Raw genomic sequence first — 27055 nt, forward strand, 5'->3', positions numbered from 1 at the left:
TCAATCCATTAACCCACCCATCAATCAATCAATCAATCAATCCACCAACCCATCCATCTGTCAATCAATCCATCAATCCATCCACCAACCCATCAATCAATCAATCAATCAATCAATCAATCCACCAACCCATCCATCTGTCAATCAATCCACCCATCCATCCATCCATCCACCCATCAATCAATCAATCAATCAATCAATCCACCCATCCATCCATCCATCCATCCACCCATCAATCAATCAATCAATCAACCCATCCATAATTAATCATCATCGTCAATCCATCATCCCCCTCCTCACCTCCGCCCCTCCTCGGGCGACGCCCCCTCCGGGACCCCCGGCCGCAGGGGGGCGGCGTAGGGGCACTTCCTGTGGAGGTGGGCCAACAGGAAGTGGCCCACCGGGGGGTGGAGCTCCCAGATCCCAGAAGCCACCACAGCGATGGGGAAGGCGGCCTGGTGGTGGGAGGCCACCTCCTCCTCTCCTTGTTTCTGAAATAATAATAATAATAATAATAATAATAATAATAATAATAATAATTAATAGTAATTAATAATAATTAATAATAATAATTAGTAATAGTAACAATAATTAGTATTATTCTTATTAATGGCCCGCTCCGTCTCCTTTTCCATTGCACTGCAATAATATATAACAATAATAATAACAACAACAACAACAACAAAACAACAGTAATCATAATAAATAATAGTAATAATAATAAGTATTATTCTTATTAATGGCCCGCTCCGTCTCCTTTTCCATTGCACTGCAATAATCTATAACAATAATAATAACAACAACAACAACAACAAAACAACAACAGTAATCATAATAAATAATAGTAATAATAATAAGTATTATTATTATTAATGGCCAGCTCCATCTCCTTTTCCATTGCACTGCAATAATATATAACAATAATAATAATAATAATAATAATAATAATAATAACAACAACAACAACAACAGTAATCATAATAAATAATAGTAATAATAGTAAGTATTATTATTATTAATAGCCCGCTCCATCTCCTTTTCCATTGAACAGCATTAATATTAAATAATATTAATATTAGGAAGAATATAATAAAATATAAATATAATAAAACAATAAATAGTAATTTCTATTATTATCATGAATGGCCCGCTCTATCTCCTTTTCCATTGCACGGCATTAATAATAAATAATATCAATGTTAATAACAATAACAATAACTATAACTTTACTAATAGTAATAATAGTAATTATTATTATTATTATCATCATCATGAATGGCTCGCTCCATCTCCTTTTCCATTGGACTGCATTCATAATAAATAATATCAATAGTAATAACAACAACTATTATTATTATTATTATTATTATTATTATTATTATTATTATTATTAATGACTCACTCCATCTTCCCATTGCACTGCATTAATAATATTAATATAAATTTGTATATTAATATAATAATAGAATTATTATTACTATTATTAATGGCTCGCTCCATCTCCTTTTCCATTGCACTGTATTAATAATAAATAATATTAATAACAACAACAGTAATAGTTATTATTATTATTATTATTATTATTATTATTGGCCCGCTCCATCTCCTTTTCCATTGCACTGCATTAATATATAATAATAATAACAACAACAACAACAAAGAACAACAATAGTTATTATTATTATTATTATTGGCCAGCTCCATCTCTTCTATTGCACTGACTGCATTAATAATAATCATCCATCCATTATTATTATTATTATTATTTAATACTAATAATAATAACAACAACAACAATAATAATAACAATAATAATAATAACAACAATAACAAAACAACAATAATAACAATAATAAAATAATAAAAAATGATAATAATAATAATAATAATAATAATAATAATAAATAGTAATAATAATTAATAATAGTAATAGTAACAATAATTAGTATTATTAATGGCCCGCTCCATCTCCTTTTCCATTGCACTGCAATAATATATAACAATTATTATTATTATTATTATTATTATTATTATTATTATTATTATATAATACTAATAATAATAATAATAACAAAACAATAACAACAACAATAACAATAATAAAATAAAATAATAATAATAATAATGATAATAATTAATAATAGTAATAATAATTAATAATAGTAATAGTAACAATAATGAGTAATTCTTATTAATGGCTCGCTCCATCTCCTTTTCCATTGCACTGCATTAATAGATAATTATTATTATTATTATTATTATTATTATTATTATTATTATATAATACTACTACTAATAATAATAACAAAACAATAACAACAACAACAACAATAATAACAATAACAAAACAACAACAACAATAAAATATAATAATAATAATAATAATAATAATAATAATAAATAGTAATAATAATTAATAATAGTAATAGTAATAGTAACAATAATGAGTATTATTCTTATTAATGGCTCGCTCCATCTCCTTTTCCATTGCACTGCATTAATTAATAATAATAATAATAATAATAATTGCATTGCACTGCATTAATTAATAATAATAATAATAATAATAATAATAATAATAATAATAATAATAATAAATATTTCCCCCCAAATAATCTTACCACGAATTTTTCCGCCAGTTTGTAGTAGGAAAAGTTGAGCGCTTCCGGGTGGAGAGCGACGGAAACGCTTTGTCCGCCGGATCGGACGGGTTTCCCGGAGAGTAAGGCGTGGATCTTGTCAAAGATCTCCTTCAGCTGGGATCCTGGAGGAAGAGGAAGCGGGAAGTTGGGAAACAGGAAGTGGAAGTGGAAGCGGGAAGTTGGGAAACAGGAAGTGAGAGTGGAAGATTGGGGAAGTTGGAAGTTGGAGGAAGGGAGGAAACGGAGGGAAAATTGGGAAACAGGAGGAGGGAGGAGGAAGCGAAGGAAGGGAAGGAATTAGAGGAAGAGGAAGTTGGGAAACAGGAAGAGGAAGTGAAGATTTGGGAAACAGGAAAAGGGAAGTGGGGAAACAGGAAGAGGAAGTGGAAGACTGGATTTGGGAAGTCAGAAAAGGGGTTTGAGGGAGGAGGAAGTGGAGGAAAAATTGGAAATACAGGAAAAGGAAGTGGAAGATTTGGGAAGTTGGGAAAAGGGAGGAGGAAGTGAAGGACGGGTTTCCCGGAGAGTAAGGCGTGGATCTTGTCAAAGATCTCCTTCAGCTGGGATCCTGGAGGAAGAGGAAGTGGGAAGTTGGGAAACAGGAAGTGGAAGTGGGAAGTTGGGAAACAGGAAGTGGAAGTGGAAGATTGGGGAAGTTGGAAAAAGGGGAAATTGGAAAACTGGATTTGGGAAGTCAGAAAAGGGGTTTGAGGGGGGAGGAAGTGGAGGAAAAATAGGAAATACAGGAAAAGGAAGTGGAAGATTTGGGAAGTTGGGAAAAGGGAGGAGGAAGTGGAAGAAAAATTGGGAAACAGGAAAAGGAAGGATTTCCTTCAGCTAGGATCCTGGAGGAGAAATTTGGGGAGGAAGGAAAGGAATTAGAGGAAGAGGAAGTTGGGAAACAAGAAGAGGAAGTGGAAGATTTGGGAAGAAGGAAAAGGAAGTCCTTCAGCTAGGATCCTGGAGGGGAAATTGGGAAGGAAAGAAAGGAATTAGAGAGAGAAGAAGAAGAGGAAGGGGAAGTTGGGAAACAGGAACAGGGAGGAGGAAGCGGAGGATCAGACGGGTTTCCCAGAGAGTAAGGTGTAGATCTTGTCAAAGATCTTCTTCAGCTGGGATCCTGGAGGAAGAGGAAGTGGGAAGTTGGGAAACAGGAAGTGGAAGTGGAAGATTGGGGAAGTTGGAAAAAGGAGGAAACAGAAGGAAAATTGGGAAACAGGAGAAGGGAGGAGGAAGCGAAGGAAGGAAGGGAAGGAATTAGAGGAAGAGGAAGTTGGGAAACAGGAAGAGGAAGTGGCAAAGATTTGGGAAACAGGAAACAGGAATATTTCCTTCAGCTGGAATCCTGGAGGGAGGAAGGAAGGGAAGGAATTAGAGGAAACAGGAAAAGGAAGTGGAAGATTTGGGAAGTTGGAAAAAGGAGGAACAGGAAAAGGGAGGAGGAAGCGAAGGAAGGAAGGAAAGGCAAGACGGGTGGATCGATGGAAGGAAGGAAGAAATAGAAGGAAGGAAGGACGGATGGAAGGAAGGAAGGAAGAGACGGAAGGAAGGAAGGAAGGAAGGAAGGAAGGAAGGAAGGAAGGAAGGAAGGAAATGCAAGATGGACGGAAGGAAGGAAGGAAGGAAGGAAGGAAGGAAGGAAGGAAGGAAATGCAAGATGGATGGATGGAAGGAAGGAAGGAAGGAAGGAAGGAAGGAAGGAAGGAAATGCAAAATGGAAGGAAGGGTATTGAGGGAGGAAGCGGAAGATTTGGGAAGTAGGAAAAGGGAGGAGGAAGTGGAGGAAAAAACCAGGAAGTCGGAATCCGCCCCTTTCTGACCTGCTCTGGTCGAGATCTGACTGACAGGAGTGGTGACGGCTTTTTGGAGATCCATCTTGATTTTCTTTTCCTGGAAAAGGGGGGGGGAGAGGAAAAGGATCGCCGGTTTTGGGATCTCCCCGCCCAGCAAACACACACTTCCTCCCTCAAAAAAATCCCTGGATCCAGGGAATTGTAGAGGGATCCAGCGACTCGTCCAGGGATCTGGGGACTCATACGGGGATCTGGGGAATCTTCCAAGGATCTGGGGAATGGTCTGAGGATCCAGGGACTCGTCCAGGGATCTGGGGAATCGTCCGAGGATCCAGAGACTTGTACAGGGATCTGGAAACTGCCAAAGGTCCGGGGACTCGTACGGGGATCTGGGGAATCTTCCGAGGATCTGGGGAATGGTCTGAGGATCCAGGGACTCGTCCAGGGATCTGGGGAATCGTCCGAGGATCCGTACAGGGATCTGGAAACTGCCAAAGGTCCGGGGACTCGTACGGGGATCTGGGGAATCTTCCGAGGATCTGGGAATGGTCTGAGGATCCGGGGACTCGTCCAGGGATCTGGGGGATCGTCCGAGGATCCGGAGACTCGTACAGGGATCCAGGGAATCATAGAGGGATTCAGGGACTCGTCCAGGGATCTGGGAATTGTCTGAGAATCCGGAGACTTGTACGGGGATCCAGGGAATCATAGAGGGATCCAGGGACTCGTCCAGGGATCTGGGAATTGTCCGTGGATTCGGGGACTCGTACGGGGATCTGGGGAATGGTCTGAGGATCTGGGGGAATCGTAGAAGGATCTGGGGACTTGTACAGGGATCTGGTGAATGGTCCGAGGATCCGGAGACTCGTACAGGGATCTAGGGAATCATAGAGGGATCCAGGGACTCGTCCAGGGATGTGGGAATTGTCCGTGGATTCGGGGACTCGTACGGGGATCTGGGGAATGGTCTGAGGATCTGGGGGAATCGTAGAAGGATCCGGGGACTTGTACAGGGATCTGGTGAATGGTCCAAGGATCCAGGGACTCGTACGGGGATCCGGAGAATCGTCCGAGGATCCGGAGACTCGTACAGGGATCCAGGGAATCATAGAGGGATTCAAGGACTCGTACAGGGATCTGGGAATTGTCCGTAGGATTCGGGGACTCGTACGGGGATCCGGAGAATCCTAGAGGGATCCAGGGACTCGTCCAGGGATCTGGGAATTGTCCGTGGATTCGGGGACTCGTACGGGGATCTGGGGAATGGTCTGAGGATCCGGGGACTCATACGGGGATCTGGGGAATCGTCCGAGGATCCGGAGACTCGTACAGGGATCTAGGGAATCATAGAGGGATCCGGGGACTCGTACAGGGATCTGGTGAATGGTCCAAGGATCCAGGGACTCGTACGGGGATCTGGAGAATCATAAAGGGACTCAGGGACTCGTCCAGGGATCTGGGAATTGTCCATGGATTCAGGGACTCGTACGGGGATCCGGAGAATCATAGAGGGATCCGGGGAATCATAGAGGGATCCGGGGAATCATCCTAAGATCCAGGGACTTGTATGGGGATCCAGGGACGTGTACAGGGATCTGGGGGATTGTAGATGGATCTGGGGACTTGTCCAGGGATCCGGGGAATCATAGAGGGATTCAGGGACTCGTCCACGGATCCGGGGACTCGTACAGGGATCCGGGAACGGTCTGAGGATCTGGGGAATGGTCTAAGGATCCGGGGAATCTTGAGGGATCTGGGGACTCCTCCAGGGTTCCCGGGATTCATCCTAAGATCCAGGGACTCCTAAAAGGATCCGGGGAATCGTAAAGGCATCCAGGGACTCCTAAAAGGATCCGGGGAATCGTAGAGGGATCCAGGGACTCATACAGGAATCTGGGAAACCGTCCAATGATCCGGGGACTCGTAGAGGGATCCAGGGACTCATAAAAGGATCATAAAAGGATTCAGGAAACCGTCCAAGGATCCAGGGACTTGTATGGGGATCCAGGGAACCATCCAAGGATCCGGGGACTCCTAAAAGGATCAGGGGAATAATAGAGGGATCCAGGGACTTATACGGGGATCCGGGGAATCATAGAGGGATCCAGGGACTCATACGGGGATCCGGGGAACCACCCGAGGATCCGGGGACTCCTAAAAGGATCCGGGGAATCATCCGAGGACCCGGGGAATCGTCTGAGGATGCAGGGACTCATCCGGGGATCCAGGGAACTGTCTGAGGATCTGGGGAATCATAGAGGGATCCAGGGACTCGTCCGGGGATCCGGGGAACCGTCTGAGGACTTGGGGTATCATAGAGGGATCCAGGACTCGTCCGGGGATCTGGGGAACTGTCTGAGGATCTAGGGAACCATAGAGGGATCCAGGGACTCAAATGGGGATCTGGGGAACCATCTGAGGATCCAGGGAATCATAGAGGGATCCAGGGACTCGTCCGGGGATCCGGGGAACAGTCTGAGGACCCGGGGAATCATAGAGGGATCCCGGAACTCAGAAAAGGACCCGGGGAATCACCCTACGATCCAGGGACTAGTATGGGGATCCAGGGAGTCCTCAAAGGATCCGGGGAATCACCCGGGGATCCAGCAAACCGTCCAAGGATCCCAGGACTCGTATGGGGATCCAGGGAACCATCCAAGGATCCGGGGACTCCTAAAAGGATCAGGGGAATAATAGAGGGATCCAGGGACTTATACGGGGATCCGGGGAATCATAGAGGGATCCAGGGACTCATATGGGGATCCGGGGAACCATCCGAGGATCCGGGGACTCCTAAAAGGATCCGGGGAATCATCCGAGGACCTGGGGAATCGTCTGAGGATCCGGGGACTCATCCGGGGATCCAGGGAACTGAGGATCTGGGGAATCATAGAGGGATCCAGGGACTCAAATGGGAATCTGGGGAATCGTTGGAGGATCCAGGGAATCATAGAGGGATCCAGGGACTCTGAAAAGGACCCGGGGAATCATCCTAAGATCCAGGGACTAGTATGGGGATCCAGGGAGTCCTCAAAGGATCCGGGGAATCATCCGGGGATCCAGGAAACCGTCCAAGGATCCAGGGACTTGTATGGGGATCCAGGGAACCATCCAAGGATCCGGGGACTCCTAAAAGGATCAGGGGAATAATAGAGGGATCCAGGGACTTATACGGGGATCCGGGGAACCGCCTGAGGACCCGGGGAATCATAGAGGGATCCCAGGACTCAGAAAAGGACCCGGGGAATCACCCTACGATCCAGGGACTAGTATGGGGATCCAGGGAGTCCTCCAAGGATCCAGGGAATCACCCGGGGATCCAGCAAACCCTCCAGGGATCCAGGAAATCGTGCGGGGATCCGGCGGACGATCCACGAGGTTGGGGGAGGAGCTACCTGGCTGCCTTTGCTATTGGCCAGGCCGGCAAAGGAATCCACACACTGGTCCAACTGGTCCTGGAGCTGCTGGTACCACTGGAGGGTCTTTTCGTCGGACTTCAGCTGGAGCCCTAAAAAAAAATGATTCGTTTACGTTTATATTTGCATTTATTTCCATATATTTAACGGAGAACGTTCTCTCTTTGAAATAAATCACATTCATTTATATTTATATTTGCATTTATTTTGATATGTTTAACTAAAAATAATCTTTATTTTAATATATTTAATATATTTAATTTAATATATTTAATATATTTAATTTAATATATTTAATTTAATATATTTAATATATTTAATATATTTAATTTAGCATATGTAATATATTTAATATATTTAATTTAACATATTTAATATATTTAATTTAATATATTTAATATATTTAATATATTTAATTTAATATATTTAATATATTTAATATATTTAATTTAATATATTTAATATATTTAATTTAATATATTTAATTTAATATATTTAATATATTTAATATATTTAATTTAGTACATCTAATATATTTAATATATTTAATTTAGCATATGTAATATATGTAATATATTTAATTTAACATATTTAATATATTTAATATATTTAATTTAATATATTTAATATATTTAATTTAATATATTTAATTTAATATATTTAATATATTTAATATATTTAATTTAGTACATCTAATATATTTAATATATTTAATTTAGCATATGTAATATATTTAATATATTTAATTTAACATATTTAATATATTTAATATATTTAATTTAATATATTTAATATATTTAATTTAATATATTTAATTTAATATATTTAATATATTTAATATATTTTATTTAGTACATCTAATATATTTAATATATTTAATTTAGCATATGTAATATATTTAATATATTTAATTTAACATATGTAATATATTTAATATATTTAATTTAATATATTTAACATATTTAACATATTTAATATATTTAAGAAATTTAATTTGATATATTTAATATAGCTAACGTATTTAACTGAAAATGATCTCCATTCGAAATAGAAATGACTATCATAAAATAAAAATCCATATATATAATACATATATAAATATAAAATTCAAAAAATAAAGATTATATTTATATATAAAATATAAACACATAAAATACATAAAAAATAAAATATAAAAATATACATTATATTTCTATAAAAAATATGATTACATATGTATAATACATATATGAAATATAAAATTTAAAAAATATAGATTCTATTTATGTTTATTTCATCATATTTCACTGAAACGCACCATTTTTCCGGAACTTTCTTTTCTTTTAAGAAAATAATATTTATTAAGGGTTTAGAAATTACAAAAATAAATAAAAATAAAAATAAAAATAAAAAATTAAACACGACAATATAATAAAAGACAAAAAACAAAAACACTACATGGCACATGAAATTAGTAAAGCAAAACAAAGACAAATAAAAACATAAATTACAAATATTCATTTCGTCGTATCTCACGGAAACGCACCGTTTTTCCGGAACTTTCCGGAACTTTCCGGGACCGGATCTTTTTCCGGATCCCGGCTGCTGGGCGCTTTCTCGTTTTTCTCGTCTTTCGCCTTCTCGGCCGCCGCCGCCGCTTTTTCCTCTTCCTCTTCCTGCTTCCTCCTCTCGGCGGCGAGGGAGATCTCTTCCCGCAACCCGGAAACGAGATTCCGCATTTCCAGGAGGGCTTGGTCGGCGGAAGCGAGGTCGGCCGGATCGGAGAATCCTCTCTGGGGAAGGAAGGAAGGAAGGAAAAAGGAAGTGAAAAGGAGGAAGGAAAGGAAGGCAAGAAGGAAGGAAGGGAAACGAAAGGAAGGAAAGGGAAGAAGGAAGGGGAGGGAGGAGAGAGGGAGGAAGGAAGGAAAGGAAGGAAATGCAAGAAGGAAGGAAGGAAGGAAGGAAGGAAGGAAGGAAGGAAGGAAGGAAGGAAAAAGAATGGAAGGAAGACAGGGAGGGAGAAAGGAAATGCAAGGAAGGAAAGGAAGGAAATGCAAGAAGGAAGGAAGGAAGGAAGGAAGGAAGGAAGGAAAAAGAAAGAATGGAAGGAAGACGGAGGGAGAAAGGAAATGCAAGAAGGAAGGAAGGAAAGAAATGCAAGAAGGAAGGAAGGAAACACAAGAAGGAAGGAAGGAAGGAAGGAAGGAAGGAAGGAAGGAAGGAAGAAAGGAAAAAGAAGGAAAGAAGGAAGGGGTGGGAGGGATGGAGGGAAGGAAGGAAATGCAAGCAGGCAGGCAGGAAGGAAGGGAAGGAAGGAGAGAGGGAGATAGAGAGAGAGAAGGAAGGAAGGAAGGAAGGAAGGAAGGAGGGAGGGAGGGAGGAAGAAAGAGAGAGGGAGAGGGAGAGAGAAAAGGAAGGAAGGAAGGAAGGAAGGAAGGAAGGAAGGAAGGAAGGAAGGATTAGAGAGAGAAGGAAGGAAGGAGAGAGAGAGAAAGAAAGAAAGAAAGAAGGAAGGAAGGAGCGAAAGAGAGAGAGAGAGGGATGAGAGAGAGAAGGAAGGAAGGGAGTGAGAGAGAAATAAGAAGGAAGGAAGGAAGGAAGGAAGGGAGGGAGAGAGGGAAGGAAGGAGGGAGGGAGAGAGAGAGAAGGAAGGAAAGAAGGAAGGAAGGAAGGAAGGAGGGAGGAAGAAAGAGAGGGAGAGGGAGAGAGAAAAGGAAGGAAGGAAGGAAGGAAGGAAGGAAGGAAGGAAGGAAGGAAGGAAGGATTAGAGAAAGAAGGAAGGAAGGAGAGAGAGAGAGAGAGAGAGAGAAAGAAAGAAAGAAAGAAAGAGCGAAAGAGAGAGAGAGAGAAGGAAGGAAGGAAGGGAGTGAGAGAAAAATAAGAAGGAAGGAAGGAAGGAAGGAAGGAAGGAAGGAAGGAAGGAAGGAGGGAGAGAGGGAAGGAAGGAAGGAGGGAGGGAGAGAGAGAGAAGGAAGGAAGGAAGGAAGGAAGGAAGGAAGGAGGGAGAAAGAAAGAGAGAGAGGGAGAGGGAGAGAGAAAAGGAAGGAAGAAAGGAAGGAAGGAAGGAAGGAAGGTTTAGAGAGAGAAGGAAGGAAGGAGAGAGAGAGAGAGAAAGAAAGAAAGAAAGAAAGAAAGAGGGAAGGAGAGAGAGAGAGAGAGAGAGGGATGAGAGAGAGAAGGAAGGAAGGGAGTGAGAGAGAAATAAGAAGGAAGGAAGGAAGGAAGGAAGGAAGGAGGGAGAGAGGGAAGGAAGGAGGGAGGGAGAGAGAGAGAAGGAAGGAAGGAAGGAAGGAAGGAAGGAAGGAAGGAAGGAAGGAAGGAAGGAAGGAGCCACGCCAGCACTCACCTCGCTGGCCGTCCGGACCAGGGCCGACACCTCCCCGCAGATCCGGTTCCCGCGCTCGGCGTAGGGGGCGTAGGCGGGGCCTCCCTGGCCGGCCTCGAACCCGAGTCCCCGGTTGGCCTGCAGGAGCTCTTCCTGGGCGGCGTAGAGGCGGCGGAGGCGGCCTTGCCCCGCCTCCCGCCGCTGGAGCTCCGCCTCTTCCTGCCGGAGGCGGCGCTGCTCGGCTTCGCGGAGCTTGCGGCTGAGGAGCTGGGGGGGAGAAGGGGCGGAGTCAGGGGCGGAGTCAGGGAGGGAGGGAGGGAGGGAGGAGGAAGTGAAAAGAAGGAAAGGGAGGGAAGGGAGGAAGGGAAGGAAGGAAGGAAGGAGTGAAAAGGAGGGAGGGAGGGAGGGAGGGAGGGAGAAGAGGAGGAGGAAGAGGAAGAGGTGGAGTCAGGGAGGGAGGGAGGGAGGAGGAAGGAGGAAGGAGGGAGGGAAGGGAGGAAGAAGGAAGTGAAAAGAAGGAAAGGGAGGGAAGGGAGGAAGGGAAGGAAGGAAGGAAGGAAGGAGTGAAAAGGAGGGAGGGAGGGAGGGAGGGAGAAGAGGAGGAGGAAGAGGAAGAGGAAGAGGTGGAGTCAGGGAGGGAGGGAGGGAGGGAGGAGGAAGGAGGGAGGGAAGGGAGGAAGAAGGAAGTGAAAAGAAGGAAAGGGAGGGAAGGGAGGAAGGGAAGGAAGGAGTGAAAAGAAGGGAGGGAGGGAGGGAGGAAGGGAAGGAAGGAAGGAGTGAAAAGAAGGGAGGGAGGGAGGGAGGGAGGGAGGGAGGGAGGGGAGAGAGGAGGAGGAAGAGGAAGAGGTGGAGTCAGGGAGGGAGGGAGGGAGGAGGAAGGAGGGAGGGAAGGGAGGAAGAAGGAAGTGAAAAGAAGGAAAGTGAGGGAAGGGAGGAAGGAGGAAGGGAAGGAAGGAGGGAAGGAAGGAGTGAAAAGAAGGGAAGGAAGGGAGGGAGGGAGGGAGGGAGAAGAGGAGGAGGAAGAGGAAGAGGTGGAGTCAGGGAGGGAGGGAGAAGAGGAGGAGGAAGAGGAAGAGGTGGAGTCAGCGAGGGAGGGAGGGAGGAGGAAGGAGGAAGGAGGGAGGGAAGGGAGGAAGAAGGAAGTGAAAAGAAGGAAAGTGAGGGAAGGGAGGAAGGGAGGAAGGGAAGGAAGGAAGGAGTGAAAAGAAGGGAGGGAGGGAGAAGAGGAGGAGGAAGAGGAAGAGGTGGAGTCAGGGAGGGAGGGAGAAGAGGAGGAGGAAGAGGAAGAGGTGGAGAGGGAGGGAGGGAGGAGGGAGGAGGAAGGAGGGAGGGAAGGGAGGAAGAAGGAAGTGAAAAGAAGGAAAGTGAGGGAAGGGAGGAAGGGAGGAAGGGAAGGAAGGAAGGAGTGAAAAGAAGGGAAGGAAGGGAGGGAGGGAGGGAGGGAGGGAGAAGAGGAGGAGGAAGAGGAAGAGGTGGAGTCAGGGACGGAGGGTGAAGAGGAGGAGGAAGAGGAAGAGGTGGAGTCAGAGAGGGAGGGAGGGAGGAGGAAGGAGGAAGGAGGGAGGGAAGGGAGGAAGAAGGAAGTGAAAAGAAGGAAAGTGAGGGAAGGGAGGAAGGGAGGAAGGGAAGGAAGGAAGGAAGGAAGGAGTGAAAAGAAGGGAAGGAAGGGAGGGAGGGAGGGAGGGAGAAGAGGAGGAGGAAGAGGAAGAGGTGGAGTCAGGGAGGGAGGGAGAAGAGGAGGAGGAAGAGGAAGAGGTGGAGTCAGGGAGGGAGGGAGAAGAGGAGGAGGAAGAGGAAGAGGTGGAGTCAGAGAGGGAGGGAGGGAGGAGGAAGGAGGAAGGAGGGAGGAGGGAGGGAAGGGAGGAAGAAGGAAGTGAAAAGAAGGAAAGTGAGGGAAGGGAGGAAGGGAGGAAGGAGTGAAAAGAAGGGAAGGGAGGGAGGGAGGGAGGGAGAAGAGGAGGAGGAAGAGGAAGAGGCGGAGTCAGGGAGGGAGGAGGTGGAGTTAGGGAGGGAGGAAGGAGGGAGGGAAGGAAGGGAGGAAGTGAAAAAAAGGAAAGGGAGGGAAGGAGGAAGGGAGGAAGGAAAGGGAGGGAGGAAGGAAGGAAGGAAGGAAGGAAGGAAGGAGTGAAAAGAAGGGAAGGAAGGGAGGGAGGGAGGGAGAAGAGGAGGAGGAAGAGGAAGAGATGGAGTCAGGGAGGGAGGGAGGGAGGAGGAAGGAGGAAGGAGGGAGGGAAGGGAGGAAGAAGGAAGTTAAAAGAAGGAAAGTGAGGGAAGGGAGGAAGGGAGGAAGGGAAGGAAGGGAGGGAGGGAGAAGAGGAGGAGGAAGAGGAAGAGGTGGAGTCAGGGAGGGAGGGAGGGAGGAGGAAGGAGGGAGGGAAGGAAGAAGGAAGTGAAAAGAAGGAAAGGGAGGGAAGGGAGGAAGGGAGGAAGGGAAGGAAGGAAGGAGTGAAAAGAAGGGAAGGGAGGGAGGGAGGGAGGGAGAAGAGGAGGAGGAAGAGGAAGAGGTGGAGTCAGAGAGGGAGGGAGGGAGGAGGAAGGAGGAAGGAGGGAGGGAAGGGAGGAAGAAGGAAGTGAAAAGAAGGAAAGTGAGGGAAGGGAGGAAGGGAGGAAGGGAAGGAAGGAAGGAAGGAATGAAAAGAAGGGACGGAAGGGAGGGAGGGAGGGAGGGAGGGAGAAGAGGAGGAGGAAGAGGAAGAGGTGGAGTCAGGGAGGGAGGGAGGAGGAAGGAGGGAGGGAAGGGAGGAAGAAGGAAGTGAAAAGAAGGAAAGTGACGGAAGGGAGGAAGGGAGGAAGGGAAGGAAGGAAGGAAGGAAGGAAGGAGTGTAAAGAAGGGGAGGGAGGGAGGGAGGGAGGGAGGGAGAAGAGGAGGAGGAAGAGGAAGAGGCGGAGTCAGGGAGGGAGGAGGTGGAGTTAGGGAGGGAGGAAGGAGGGAGGGAAGGAAGGGAGGAAGGAGTAAGTGAAAAAAAGGAAAGGGAGGGAAGGAGGAAGGGAGGAAGGAAAGGGAGGAAGGAAGGGAGGAAGGGGAGGGAAGGGAGGAAGGGAAAAGAAGGGAGGGAGGGGAGGAAGGGAGGGAGGAAGGAGGGAGGGAAGGAGAGAGGAAGGAAGGAAGGAAGGAAGGAAGGAAGGAAGGAAGGGGGAGGGAAGGAAATGCAAGAAGGAAGGAAGGAAGGAAGGAAGGAAGGAAGGAAGGAAAAAGAAGGGAAGGGAGGGAGCGAGGGAGCGAGGAAGGAGGAAGTGAAAAGAAGGAAGGGAAGGGAAGGAGGGAAGGAGGGGAGGAAAGAAGTGAAAAGGAAAGGAAGCGAGGGAGGGAGGAAGGAAGGCAATACAAGACGGAACAACTTCCCACCCCGCCCCTCGAACTTCAGGAACTTCCTGTCCCTCCCCTCGGACTTCGGGAACTTCCTTTCCCTCCCCTCAAACTTCGGGAACTTCCTGTCCCACCCCTCAGACTTCGGGAACTTCCTGTCCCTCCCCTCAAGCTTCGGGAACTTCCTCCCCTCAAACTTCGGGAACTTCCTGTCCCACCCCGCAAGCTTCGGGAACTTCCTGTCCCTCCCCTCAAACTTCGAGAACTTCCTGTCCCTCCCCTCGTACTTCGGGAACTTCCTGACCCTCCCCTCGAAGTTCAGGAACTTCCTGTCCCATCCCTCGAACTTCGAGAACTTCCTGTCCCTCCCCTCGTACTTCAGGAACTTCCTGTCCCTTCCCTCATACTTCGGGAACTTCCTGTCCCTCCCCTTGAACTTTGGGAACTTCCTGTCCCTCCCCTCGAACTTCGGGAACTTCCTGTCCCTCCCCTCGAACATTCGGGAACTTCCTGTTCCTCCCCTCGAACTTCGAGAACTTCCTGTCCCTCCCCTCGTACTTCAGGAACTTCCTGTCCCTTCCCTCGAACTTCGAGAACTTCCTGTCCCTCCCCTCGAACTTTGGGAACTTCCTGTCCCGCCCCTCGAACTTCAGGAACTTCCTGTCCCTCCCCTCGAACTTCGTGATCTTTCTGTCCCTCCCCTCAAACTTTGAGAACTTCCTCTTCCTCCACTCGGACTTCGAGAACTTCCTGTCCCACCCCTCAAACTTTGGGAACTTCCTGTCCCGCCCCTCGGACTTTGGGAACTTCCTGTCCCACCCCTCGGACTTTGGGAACTTCCTGTCCCTCCCCTCAAACTTGGGGAACTTTCTGTCCCTCCCCTCAAACTTCGGGAACTTCCTGTTCCTCCCCGCAAACTTCGGGAACTTCCTGTCCCTCCCCTCATACTTCAGGAACTTCCTGTCCCTTCCCTCGTACTTCGGGAACTTCCTGTTCCTCCCCGCAAACTTCGGGAACTTCCTGTCCCGCCCCTCGAACTTCGGGAACTTCCTGTCCCTCCCCTCGAACTTCGGGAACTTCCTGTCCCTCCCCTCAAACTTCGAGAACTTCCTGTTCCTCCATTCGGACTTCGAGACCTTCCTGTCCCGCCCCTCAAACTTCGAAAACTTCCTGTCCCGCCCCTCGGACTTCAGGAACTTCCTGTCCCTCCCCTCAAACTTTGGGAACTTCCTGTCCCTCCCCTCAAGCTTCGGGAACTTCCTGTCCCGCCCCTCGGACTTCGGGAACTTCCTGTCCCTCCCCTCAAACTTTGGGAACTTCCTGTCCCTCCCCTCAAGCTTCGGGAATTTCCTGTCCGTCCCCTCAAACTTCGGGAACTTCCTGTTCCTCCCCGCAAACTTCGGGAACTTCCTGTCCCTCTCCTCAAACTTCGGGAACTTCCTGTCCCTCCCCTCGTACTTCGGGAACTTCCTGTCCCTCCCCTCGTACTTCGGGAACTTCCTGTCCCTCCCCTCGGACTTCGTGAACTTCCTGTCCCGCCCCTTGAACTTCGGGAACTTCCTGTCCCTCCCCTTGCACTTTGAGAACTTCCTGTCCCGCCCCTCGAACTTCGGGAACTTCCTGTCCCGCCCCTCGAACCCGGAGCCGCCCCCCACCTTGGCCCGGCGCTGGTGCTCCTCCTTCAGCTTCTCCTGCTGGCCCTGGGCTTCTTTGGAGCTGGAAAATACAAGGAAAAATCAAAATATTCTGGTTTTTTCCCCAATTAAAGTTTCGATACAAATCTTTTAATCGACCGATAAATATATATTCAAAGAAACCTTTTAAATATAGATATATATATAGATATAGATATAAATATAGATATATATGATTATATATACACACACATACACACACACACACATATATATATATACACAGAGATAATATTAAATATAAAATATATGTATATATTATACAAATTTAATACACACACACACACACACACATATATATATATAAAATAAAAATGTAATCATATATAAAAATATAAACATATAAAAATATAAAACATATATATATGTGTGTATATATATATATATATATATAAAAATACAAAAATAAAAAACTTATAATATAAAATAGATATAAATACAAATATAAGTATAAATGTAAAAATACAAAATACAAAATATATATAAATATGAATATGAACATAAATATGAATATAAATATAAATATAAATATAAATATAAATATAAATATAAATATAAATATAAATATAAATATAAAATGTAAAACATAAAATTAAATGTAAAAATATAAAATATAAATATAAATATAATATACAAATTTTATATATATATTGTATAAATTTAATATATATATATATATATATAAATGTAAAGATGTAAAATATAAAATATATAAAAATGTAAAAATGTAAAAATGTAAACATAAATATAAATACAATATAACATACATATAAATATAAATGAAATAATATAACATATAATATAAAACATATCATATAGAATATATTATATAAAATATATAAAAATGTAAATATAAATATATATTTATTATATTATAAAAGAAATAATATAACACAATAATATAAAACATGTAATATAAAATATATAAAAATGTAAGTATAAATATAAAAGACATATAAATATAAACAATATAAAATGTAATATAAAACATGTAATATAAAATATATAAAAATGTAAATATAAATATATAAAATATAATATAAATATAAATATAAATATATAAAATATAAATATAAATATAAATATAAATATAAATATATAAAATATAAATATAAATATAAATATAAATATAAATATAAATATAAATATAAATATAAATAATATAAATATAAATAATATAAATACAAATACAAATACAAATACAAATATAAATATAAATATAAATATAAATATACACACTAGAATATAACTTCCTCTCTCACCTCCTCTCCACTTCCTGTCGGAGGTCCTGCCACTCCTGGTGGGACTTCAACTCTCTCATCTCGTCAAAGCGCTGGAGAAGCTCCCAGGATTGTCCATAGGCCGCCCGGCTGGCCAGATCCTGGATCTCCTGGCGGCGGCGCAGATCCTCCTGGAGGAGGACCGAGGGGAGGACAGGTTGGGGAACCCGGTGGATCGGGGACCTCCAGATCCTCCGGGGGATCCTCCAGATCTGGAGAGGTTGAGGGATCCTCCCGAGATCTCCAGATCCTCCGAGAGATCCCCAGGAGGTGGAGGAGACCTGGAGGAGCTGGGATCTGCAGATCCTCCGGGACCTCCTCAAGATCTGGAGATGTTTGGAGGGTCCTCCCAAGATTTCCAGATCCTGCGAGAGAGATCCTCGAGATCTGGAGGTGTTGAGGGATCCTCCAGATCCACCAAGAAATCCTCAAGATCTGGAGATGTTGAGGGATCCTCCCAAGATCTCCAGATCCTGAAAGAGATCCTCAAGATCTCCTGGCGGCGCCCCAGCTCCCCCTGGAGAAGGACCGAGGGGAAGACAGGTTGGGGAACCCGGGGGAGAAGAGCTGGGGGATCTGGGGTCTCCGGATCCGCCAGGAGATCCTCAAGATCTGGAGATGTTGGGGATCCTCCCAAGATCTCCAGATCCTTCAAGGGTTCCTCAGGAGGAAGACTTGGAGATGTTTAGGGATCCTCCAAAGAGATCCTCAAGAGGAAGATCTGGAGATGTTTGGAGGATGGTCCTCCTAAGATCTCCAGATCCTTCAAGAGATCCTCAAGATCTGGAGATGTTGAGGGATCCTCCAGAGATCTCCAGATCCTCCAAGGGTTCCTCAGGAGGAAGACTTGGAGATGTTTAGGGATCCTCCAAAGAGATCCTCAAGAGGAAGATCTGGAGATGTTTGGAGGATGGTCCTCCTAAGATCTCCAGATCCTTCAAGAGATCCTCAAGATCTGGAGATGTTGAGGGATCCTCCAGAGATCTCCAGATCCTCCAAGAGATCCAGCTCCTCCTGGAGGAGGACTGAGGGGAAGACAGGTTGGGGAACCTGGGGGAGAAGAGCTGGGGGATATGGGATCTCCGGATCCTTCAAGAGATCCTCAAGATCTGGAGATGTTGGGGATCCTCCAAAGATCTCCAGATCCTCCAAGAGATTCTCAAGATCTGGAGATGTTTGGAGGATCCTCCAAAGACCTCCAGATCCTCCAAGAGATCCTCAAGAGGAAGATCTGGAGATGTTTGGAGCATGGTCCTCCAAAGATCTCCAGATCTTCCTGGTGGGGATCTCTTGAAGGCCCTGCAGATCTTTGATCCCAGATCCTCCAGGTCTTCTTCACCGGTGGCCCCGGGTTCCTCACCAGGAACATCTGGAGATCTTTTGAGGAACCTCAACTTTCCAAGCTCAACATCTCCAGATCCTTCAATTGTTCCTCACCCGGAAGATCTCCAGATCTTTGGAGGATCTCCACCTCCTTCCACCCTTCCTCACCCGGAAGATCTCCATATCTTTGCAGGATCTCCATCTCCTCCCACCCTTCCCCACCCGGAAGATCTCCAGATCCTTGCAGGATCTCCACCTCCTCCCACCCTTTCCCACCCGGAAGATCTCCAGATCCTTGCAGGATCTCCACCTCCTCCCACCTTTCCCCACCCGGAAGATCTCCAGATCTTTGGCGGATCTCCACCTCCTCCCACCCTTCCTCCCCGCAAGATCTCCAGATCCTTGGCGGATCTCCACCTCCTCCCACCCTTCCTCCCCAGGAACACCTGAAGATCTCTTGAGGATCTCAAGATCCTTCAACTGTTCATCACCAGGAAGATCCAGTAATCTGGTGATCTTTTGAGGAACCTCAACCCCCACCCCTCCCACCCTTCCTCCCCCGCAAGATCCCCAGATCCTTGGAGATCCACTCCCTCACCTCGCCCTCCGCCGCCCGGATCCGGTCGTAGAGGCGCAGGATCCCCTCGATCCCGGGGCCTTTGGGGGCGGGCGCTTCGGGGTCGCTGGGCGGATCCCTCCGCTTCTCGGGGCGCTGAGGGGAGAGAGAGGGATCGGGTGAGGAGGGAGCGGTGGATCCGGGATCGAGTATTGATGGAGTATTGATACTCAGGATAGGGGGCAGCGATATAAGTATTGGATTCGAAATGTTTGATTGACAGAAGGGTAGGGTAGGATAGGGGAGGGGACAAGGATAGGATAGGAGAGGACAGAAGGATAGGATAGGAGACAAGGAGACAAGGAGACAAGGATAGGATAGGATAGGATAGGATAGGAGGATAGGATAGGAGACAAGGATAGGATAAGAGGATAGGATAGGAGACAAGGATAGGATAAGAGGATAGGATAGGAGACAAGGATAGGATAGGATACAATAGGATACAATAGTCAGAAGGATGGGATAGGATAGGATAGGATAAGAGACAAGGATAGGATAGGAGGATAGGATAGGATAGGAGACAAGGATATGATAGGATACAATAGGATACAAAAGTCAGAAGGATAAGATAGGATAGGATAGGAGACAAGGATAGGATAGGAGGATAGGATAGGATAGGATAGGATAGGATAGGATAGGATAGGACAGAAGGATAGGATAGGAGACAAGGTTAGGCTAGGATAGGAAAGGATAGGATAGGAAACAAGGATAGGATAGGATAGGATAGGATAGGATAGGATAGGATAGGATAGGAGACAATAATAGGATAGGATAGGATAGGATAGGACAGGATAGGATAGGATAGGAAAGGAAAGGATAGGGTAGGATAGGACAGAAGGGTAGGATAGGATAGGATACGAAACCAGGATAGGAGACAAGGATAGGATAGGAGGATAGGATAGGAGACAAGGATAGGATAGGAGGATAGGATAGGAGACAAGGATTGGATAGGATACAATAGGATATAATAGAAGGATAGGATAGGATAGGAGACAAGGATAGGATACAAGGATAGGATAGGATAGGAGGATAGGAGGATAGGATAGGAAACAAGGATAGGATAGGATAGGATAGGATAGGAGGATAGGATAGGAAACAAGGTAGGAGACAAGGATAGGATAGGAAGATAGGATAGGATAGGATAGGATAGGATAGGATAGGATAGGAGGAAAGGACAGGAGGATAGGATAGGAGACAAGGTTAGGATAAGAGAATAGGATAGGATAGGAAAGGATAGGATAGGAAACAAGGATAGGATAGGATAGGAGACAATAATAGGATAGGATAGGAAAGGATAGGATAGGAAACAAGGATAGGATAGGATAGGATAGGATAGGAGGATAGGATAGGAAACAAGGTAGGAGACAAGGATAGGATAGGAAGATAGGATAGGATAGGATAGGATAGGATAGGATAGGATAGGATAGGAGGAAAGGACAGGAGGATAGGATAGGAGACAAGGTTAGGATAAGAGAATAGGATAGGATAGGAAAGGATAGGATAGGAAACAAGGATAGGATAGGATAGGAGACAATAATAGGATAGGATAGGAAAGGATAGGATAGGAAACAAGGATAGGATAGGATAGGATAGGATAGGAGACAATAATAGGATAGGATAGGATAGAATAGGACAGGACAGGACAGGATAGGATAGGATAGGAAAGGAAAGGATAGGGTAGGATAGGACAGAAGGGTAGGATAGGATAGGATACGAAACCAGGATAGGAGACAAGGATAGGATAGGAGGATAGGATAGGAGACAAGGAGACAAGGGTAGGATAGGATACAATAGGATACAATAGTCAGAAGGATAGGATAGGATAGGATAGGAGACAAGGATAGGATAGGAGGATAGGAGGATAGGATAGGAAACAAGGATAGGATAGGAGAATAGGATAGGATAGGATAGGATAGGATAGGATAGGATAGGATAGGATAGGATAGGAGGATAGGATAGGAAACAAGGTAGGAGACAAGGATAGGATAGGAAGATAGGATAGGAGACAAGGATACAAGGATAGGACACGATAGGAGACAAGGTTAGGATAGAACAGAAGGATAGGATAGGATAGGATAGGATAGGATAGGATAGGATAGGACACAAGGCTAGGATAGGAGGATAGGATACCATAGGAGAGAAGGATAGGATAGGAAACCAGGATATGAGACAAGTATAGGATAGCATTGGATCGGATAGATTATTAGACAAGGATAGCTTAGGAGGATAGGATAGGATAGAAGGTTAGGACAGAAGAAGAGGATAGGATAGGAAACAAGGATAGAATAGGATAGGAAACAAGGATAGGATAGGAGGATAGGATACGATTTGACAGAAGGTTAGGATAGGAAACAAAGATAGGAGTCTAGTATAGGATAGGAGGATAGGATAGGAAACCATGATAGGATAGGAAACCAGGATAGATAGGAAACCAGGATAGGATAGGATACAATAGGATAGAAGAATAGGATAGGATAGGTTAGGATTGGAGAGAAGGATAGGATGAGGATAGGATAGGACACAATGATGGGATAGGAGGATAGGATAGGATAGGAGGAAAGGACAGAAGGATAGGATAGGAGAATAGGATAGGATAGGATAGGATAGGATAGGAAACAAGGATAGGATAGGACAGAAGGATAGGATAGGATAGGATAGGAGACAAGGAGACAAGGATAGGATGGGGGAAAGGATAGGAAAGAAATATAAGATAGGATGATAGGATACGATAGGATAGAGGGATAGGATAGGATAGGATAGGATAGGATAGGAAAGGAAACAAGGATAGGATGGATACAACAGGACAGAGATAGGATAGGAAGCAAGGATAGGATAGGATAGGAGGATAGGATAGGATAGGACACAGGGATAGGATAGGAGGATAGGATAGGATAGGATAGGATAGGATAGGATAGGATAGGATAGGATAGGATAGGACAGGAAACAAGGAGACAAGGATAGGATAGGAGGATAGGATAGGATAGGAGACAAGGAGACAAGTGTAGGATAGGATACAATAGGATAGGATAGGATAGGATAGGATAGGATAGGATAGGAGAAAAGGATAGGATAGGAGACAAGGATAGGATAGGAGGAGAGGATAGGATAGGATAGGATAGGAGAGGATAGGATAGCATAGGAGAAAAGGATAGGATAGGATACGAGAAAAGGATAGGATAGGACAGGAAAGGATAGGATAGGAGGATAGGATAGGAGACAAGGATAGGATAGGAGGATAGGATAGGATAGGATAGGATAGGATAGGATAGGATAGGATAGGATAGGATAGGATAGGAAAGGAAAGGATAGGATAGGAAACAAGGATAGGATAGGATAGGAGAAAAGGATAGGATAGGATAGGATAGGAAAGGAAAGATAGGAAAGGAAAGGATAGAAGGATAGGATAGGATAGGATAGGATAGGAGGATAGGATAGGATAGGAGACAAGGATAGGACAGGATAGGATAGGAAAGGATAGGATAGGAGGATAGGATAGGAGAAAATGATAGGATAGGAAACAAGGAGACAAGGATAGGATAGGAAAGGAAAGAAGGATAGGATAGGGTAGGGTAGGATAGGAGGATAGGATAGGAGAGGATAGGATAGGATAGGATAGCATAGGAGAAAAGGATAGGATAGGATACGAGAAAAGGATAGGATAGGAGACAAGGATAGGAGACAAGGATAGGATAGGATAGGATAGGAAACAAGGATAGGATAGGATAGGATAGGATAGGATAGGATAGGATAGGAAAGGAAAGGATAGGATAGGAGGATGGGAGACAAGGATAAGATAGGAGGGTAGGATAGGATAGGATAGGAAAAAAGGATAAGATAGCAAACAAGGATAGGATAGAAGGGTGGGACTGAGGGATAGGAGACAACGATAGGATAGTAGGATAGGATACAATTGGACAAAAGGATAGGATAGGAACAAGGATAGGAGACAAGGATAGGATAGGAGGATAGGATAGGAAGCAAGGATAGGAGGATAGGAGGATAGGATGCCATAGAATGGAAGGATAGGATAAGATAGGAGACAAGGATAGGATAGGAGGATAGGATAGGATACAATAGGATAGAGATAGGATAGGAAGCAAGGATAGGACAGAAGGATAGGATAGGAGGATAGGATACCATAGGATAAGATAGGAGACAAGGATAGGATAGGAAAAAAGGATAGGAGAGAAAGATAGGATAGGATAGGATAGGATAGGATAGGATAGGATAGGATAGGACAGAACAGGACAGGATAGGAGACAAAGATAGGATAGGATAGGATACAATAGGATAGAGATAGGATAGGAAGCAAGGATAGGACAGAAGGATAGGGTAGGATAGGATAGGAGGATAGGATAGGAGACAAGGATAGGATAGGAGACAAGGATGGGAGACAAGAATAGGATAGGAGGGTAGGACAGAAGGATAGGATAGGAGGATAGGATAGGACATAAGGATAGGATAGGAGGATAGGATACCATAGGATAGAAGGATAGGATAAGATAGGAGACAAGGATAGGATAGGATAGGATAGGATAGGATAGGATAGGATAGGATAGGATAGGATAGGAAAGAAGGAGACAAGGATAGGATAGGAGGATAGGCTAGGATAGGAGGATAGGATAGGATAGGATAGGATAGGATAGGAGGAGACAAGGATAGGATAGGATAGGATAGGATAGGATAGGATAGGATAGGATAGGATAGGAAAGGATAGGAGGATAGGATAGGAGACAAGGATAGGATAGGATAGGAGAAAAGGATAGGATATGATAGGATAGGATAGGATAGGAAAGGATAGGAAAGGAAAGGAAAGGATAGAAGGATAGGATAGGATAGGAGGATAGGATAGGATAGGATAGGAGACAAGGATGGGAGACAAGAATAGGATAGGAGGGTAGGACAGAAGGATAGGATAGGAGGATAGGATAGGACATAAGGATAGGATAGGAGGATAGGATACCATAGGATAGAAGGATAGGATAAGATAGGAGACAAGGATAGGATAGGATAGGATAGGATAGGATAGGATAGGATAGGATAGGATAGGATAGGAAAGAAGGAGACAAGGATAGGATAGGAGGATAGGATAGGATAGGATAGGATAGGATAGGATAGGATAGGATAGGATAGAAGGAGACAAGGATAGGATAGGATAGGATAGGATAGGATAGGAAAGGAAAGGATAGGAAAGGAAAGGATAGAAGGATAGGATAGGATAGGAGGATAGGATAGGATAGGATAGGAGACAAGGATGGGAGACAAGAATAGGATAGGAGGGTAGGACAGAAGGATAGGATAGGAGCATAGGATAGGACATAAGGATAGGATAGGAGGATAGGATACCATAGGATAGAAGGATAGGATAAGATAGGAGACAAGGATAGGATAGGATAGGATAGGATAGGATAGGATAGGATAGGATAGGATAGGATAGGAGGAGACAAGGATAGGATAGGAGGATAGGATAGGATAGGATAGGATAGGATAGGATAGGATAGAAGGAGACAAGGATAGGATAGGATAGGATAGGATAGGATAGGATAGGATAGGATAGGATAGGATAGGATAGGATAGCATAGGATAGCATAGGATAGGATAGGATAGGATAGGACACAAGGATCGGATAAGAGGATAGGATACCATAGGATAGAAGGATAGGCTAAGATAGGAGACAAGGATAGGATAGGAGGATAGGATAGGAAGCAAGGATAGGACAGAAGGATAGGATAGGATAGGAAACCGGGATAGGCCAGATGGGGGCGGGGCTTACCTGGCCTTCTGCCCGGGGGGTGGAGCCTCTGCCTGGCGACGCTTCGGGGGGCGGGGCTTCGGGGAGGGCGGCCTCCCCCCGGGCCCAGCCCTCCGGCGTCTCCTCCTCCTCGCGAGGAGACCGGGCGATCCGGCCCAGGATCCATCCCGCCTGGGGGGAGAGGATTGGGGGGGAGCGGTGGGCCTCCAAGATGTCCTGGGGGGGGAGAAGGGGGGGGATTAATAGAAATAGTAATAATAATAAGAATATTGTATTATTATAAGATAATATAATAAATATAATGTGGTGTAAATCATAATGTACATAATAATGTACATAATATCAGAAATGTAATGTAACGTAACGTAACGTAATAATATAATAATATAATATAATATAATATAATATAATATAATATAATATAATATAATATAATATAATATAATATAACATAATAATATATAATATAACATAATAATATATAATATAATATAATATAATATAATATAATATAATATAATATAATATAATATAATATAATATAATATAATATAATATAATATAATATTTGAGAGACTCCAATAAATAGCAAGAATATAAAATAATATAATAATATATTAAAGTACTCTTTAAAGTACTCTTCTAAAATGCTCTTTATTTCAATAAATAGCAATAATAAGAATGGATTGATAATTGAGAGACTCCAATATAATATAATATAATATAATATAATATAATATAATATAATATAATATAATATAATATAATATAATATAATATAATATAATATAATATAATATAATATAATATTTGAGAGACTCCAATAAATAGCAATAATAGCAATAATAAGAGAGACTCCAATAAATAGCAATATTTACATAACATAAAAAAACATAACATAACATAATATAATATAACATAACATAACATAGTACATAATAATAACATAACACAACACAACACAATATAATATAATAAACAGGCTCTTTGGTGGTTTTAATAATAATAATGATAATAATAAAGCTATTGGGGTTTTTAATAATAATAAAAATAAATATGATAAAATTAAAGTAGAAACCAACAAGCTCTTTGATGAGTGTCAATAATAATAATAATAATAGTAGAAACCGACAAGCTCTTTGATGAGTGTCAATAATAATAATAATAATAATAATAGTAGTAGTAGTAGTAGAAACCAACAAGCTCCTTGATGAGTGTCAATAATAATAATAATAATAATAAAACAGGCTCTTAATAATAGTAGAAATAGTAGAAATAATAATAATATTAAAGTAGAAACCAAGAAGCTCCTTGATGAGTGTCAATATTAAGAAGAAGAAGAAGAAGAATAGAAGCCAACAATGTGTCTAATAATAATAATATTAATAATAATAATAATAATAAAAGCCAACAATGTGTCTAATAATAATAATAATAATAATAATAATAATAATAATAATAATAGAAGCCAACAATGTGTCTAATAATAAGAATAAGAATAAGAATAAGAATAGAAACCAACAATGTGTTTTAAAAATAATAATAATAATAATAATAATAATAATAACAACAACAACAGAACCCAACTACCTGCCTCAGAAAAATCCCAATAATAATAATAATAATAATAATAATAGAAGCCAACAATGTGTCTAATAATAATAATAACAATAATAATTCTATTATTATTATTATTATTATTAGACAAATAATAATAATAATAATAATAATAATAATAATAGAAGCCAACAATGTGTCTAATAATAATAATAATAATAATAATAGGAACCAACAAGGTGAGTGTCTTTAATATTATTATTAATAATAATAATAATAATAATAATAATAATAATAACAGAAGCCAACAACCTGCCTCAGAAAAATCCCAATAATAATAATAATAATAATAATAATAATAATAATAGAAG

At 43.2% G+C, this 27055-nt stretch overlaps 1 protein-coding gene across 1 annotated transcript in view; it reads right to left on the bottom strand.

Annotated features, from left to right (window-relative positions):
* GLE1 (GLE1 RNA export mediator) overlaps positions 1–27055 on the bottom strand; it is a 43653-nt gene that overhangs the window by 14855 nt on the left and 1743 nt on the right. The window contains exons 2-11 of the mRNA XM_081846711.1: positions 25149–25343; positions 19358–19471; positions 17419–17567; positions 16118–16178; positions 11177–11422; positions 9377–9623; positions 7831–7943; positions 4463–4532; positions 2622–2764; positions 301–491 (exon numbers count right to left, since the gene is read on the bottom strand). Of these exons, the coding sequence (XP_081702837.1) occupies positions 301–491; positions 2622–2764; positions 4463–4532; positions 7831–7943; positions 9377–9623; positions 11177–11422; positions 16118–16178; positions 17419–17567; positions 19358–19471; positions 25149–25343 (1529 nt within the window). The remainder of the gene's footprint in view (positions 1–300; positions 492–2621; positions 2765–4462; positions 4533–7830; positions 7944–9376; positions 9624–11176; positions 11423–16117; positions 16179–17418; positions 17568–19357; positions 19472–25148; positions 25344–27055) is intronic.

The sequence above is a fragment of the Podarcis erhardii genome (assembly GCF_964252035.2).
Source record: "Podarcis erhardii genome assembly, chromosome: Z".
Lineage (NCBI taxonomy): Eukaryota > Metazoa > Chordata > Lepidosauria > Squamata > Lacertidae > Podarcis > Podarcis erhardii.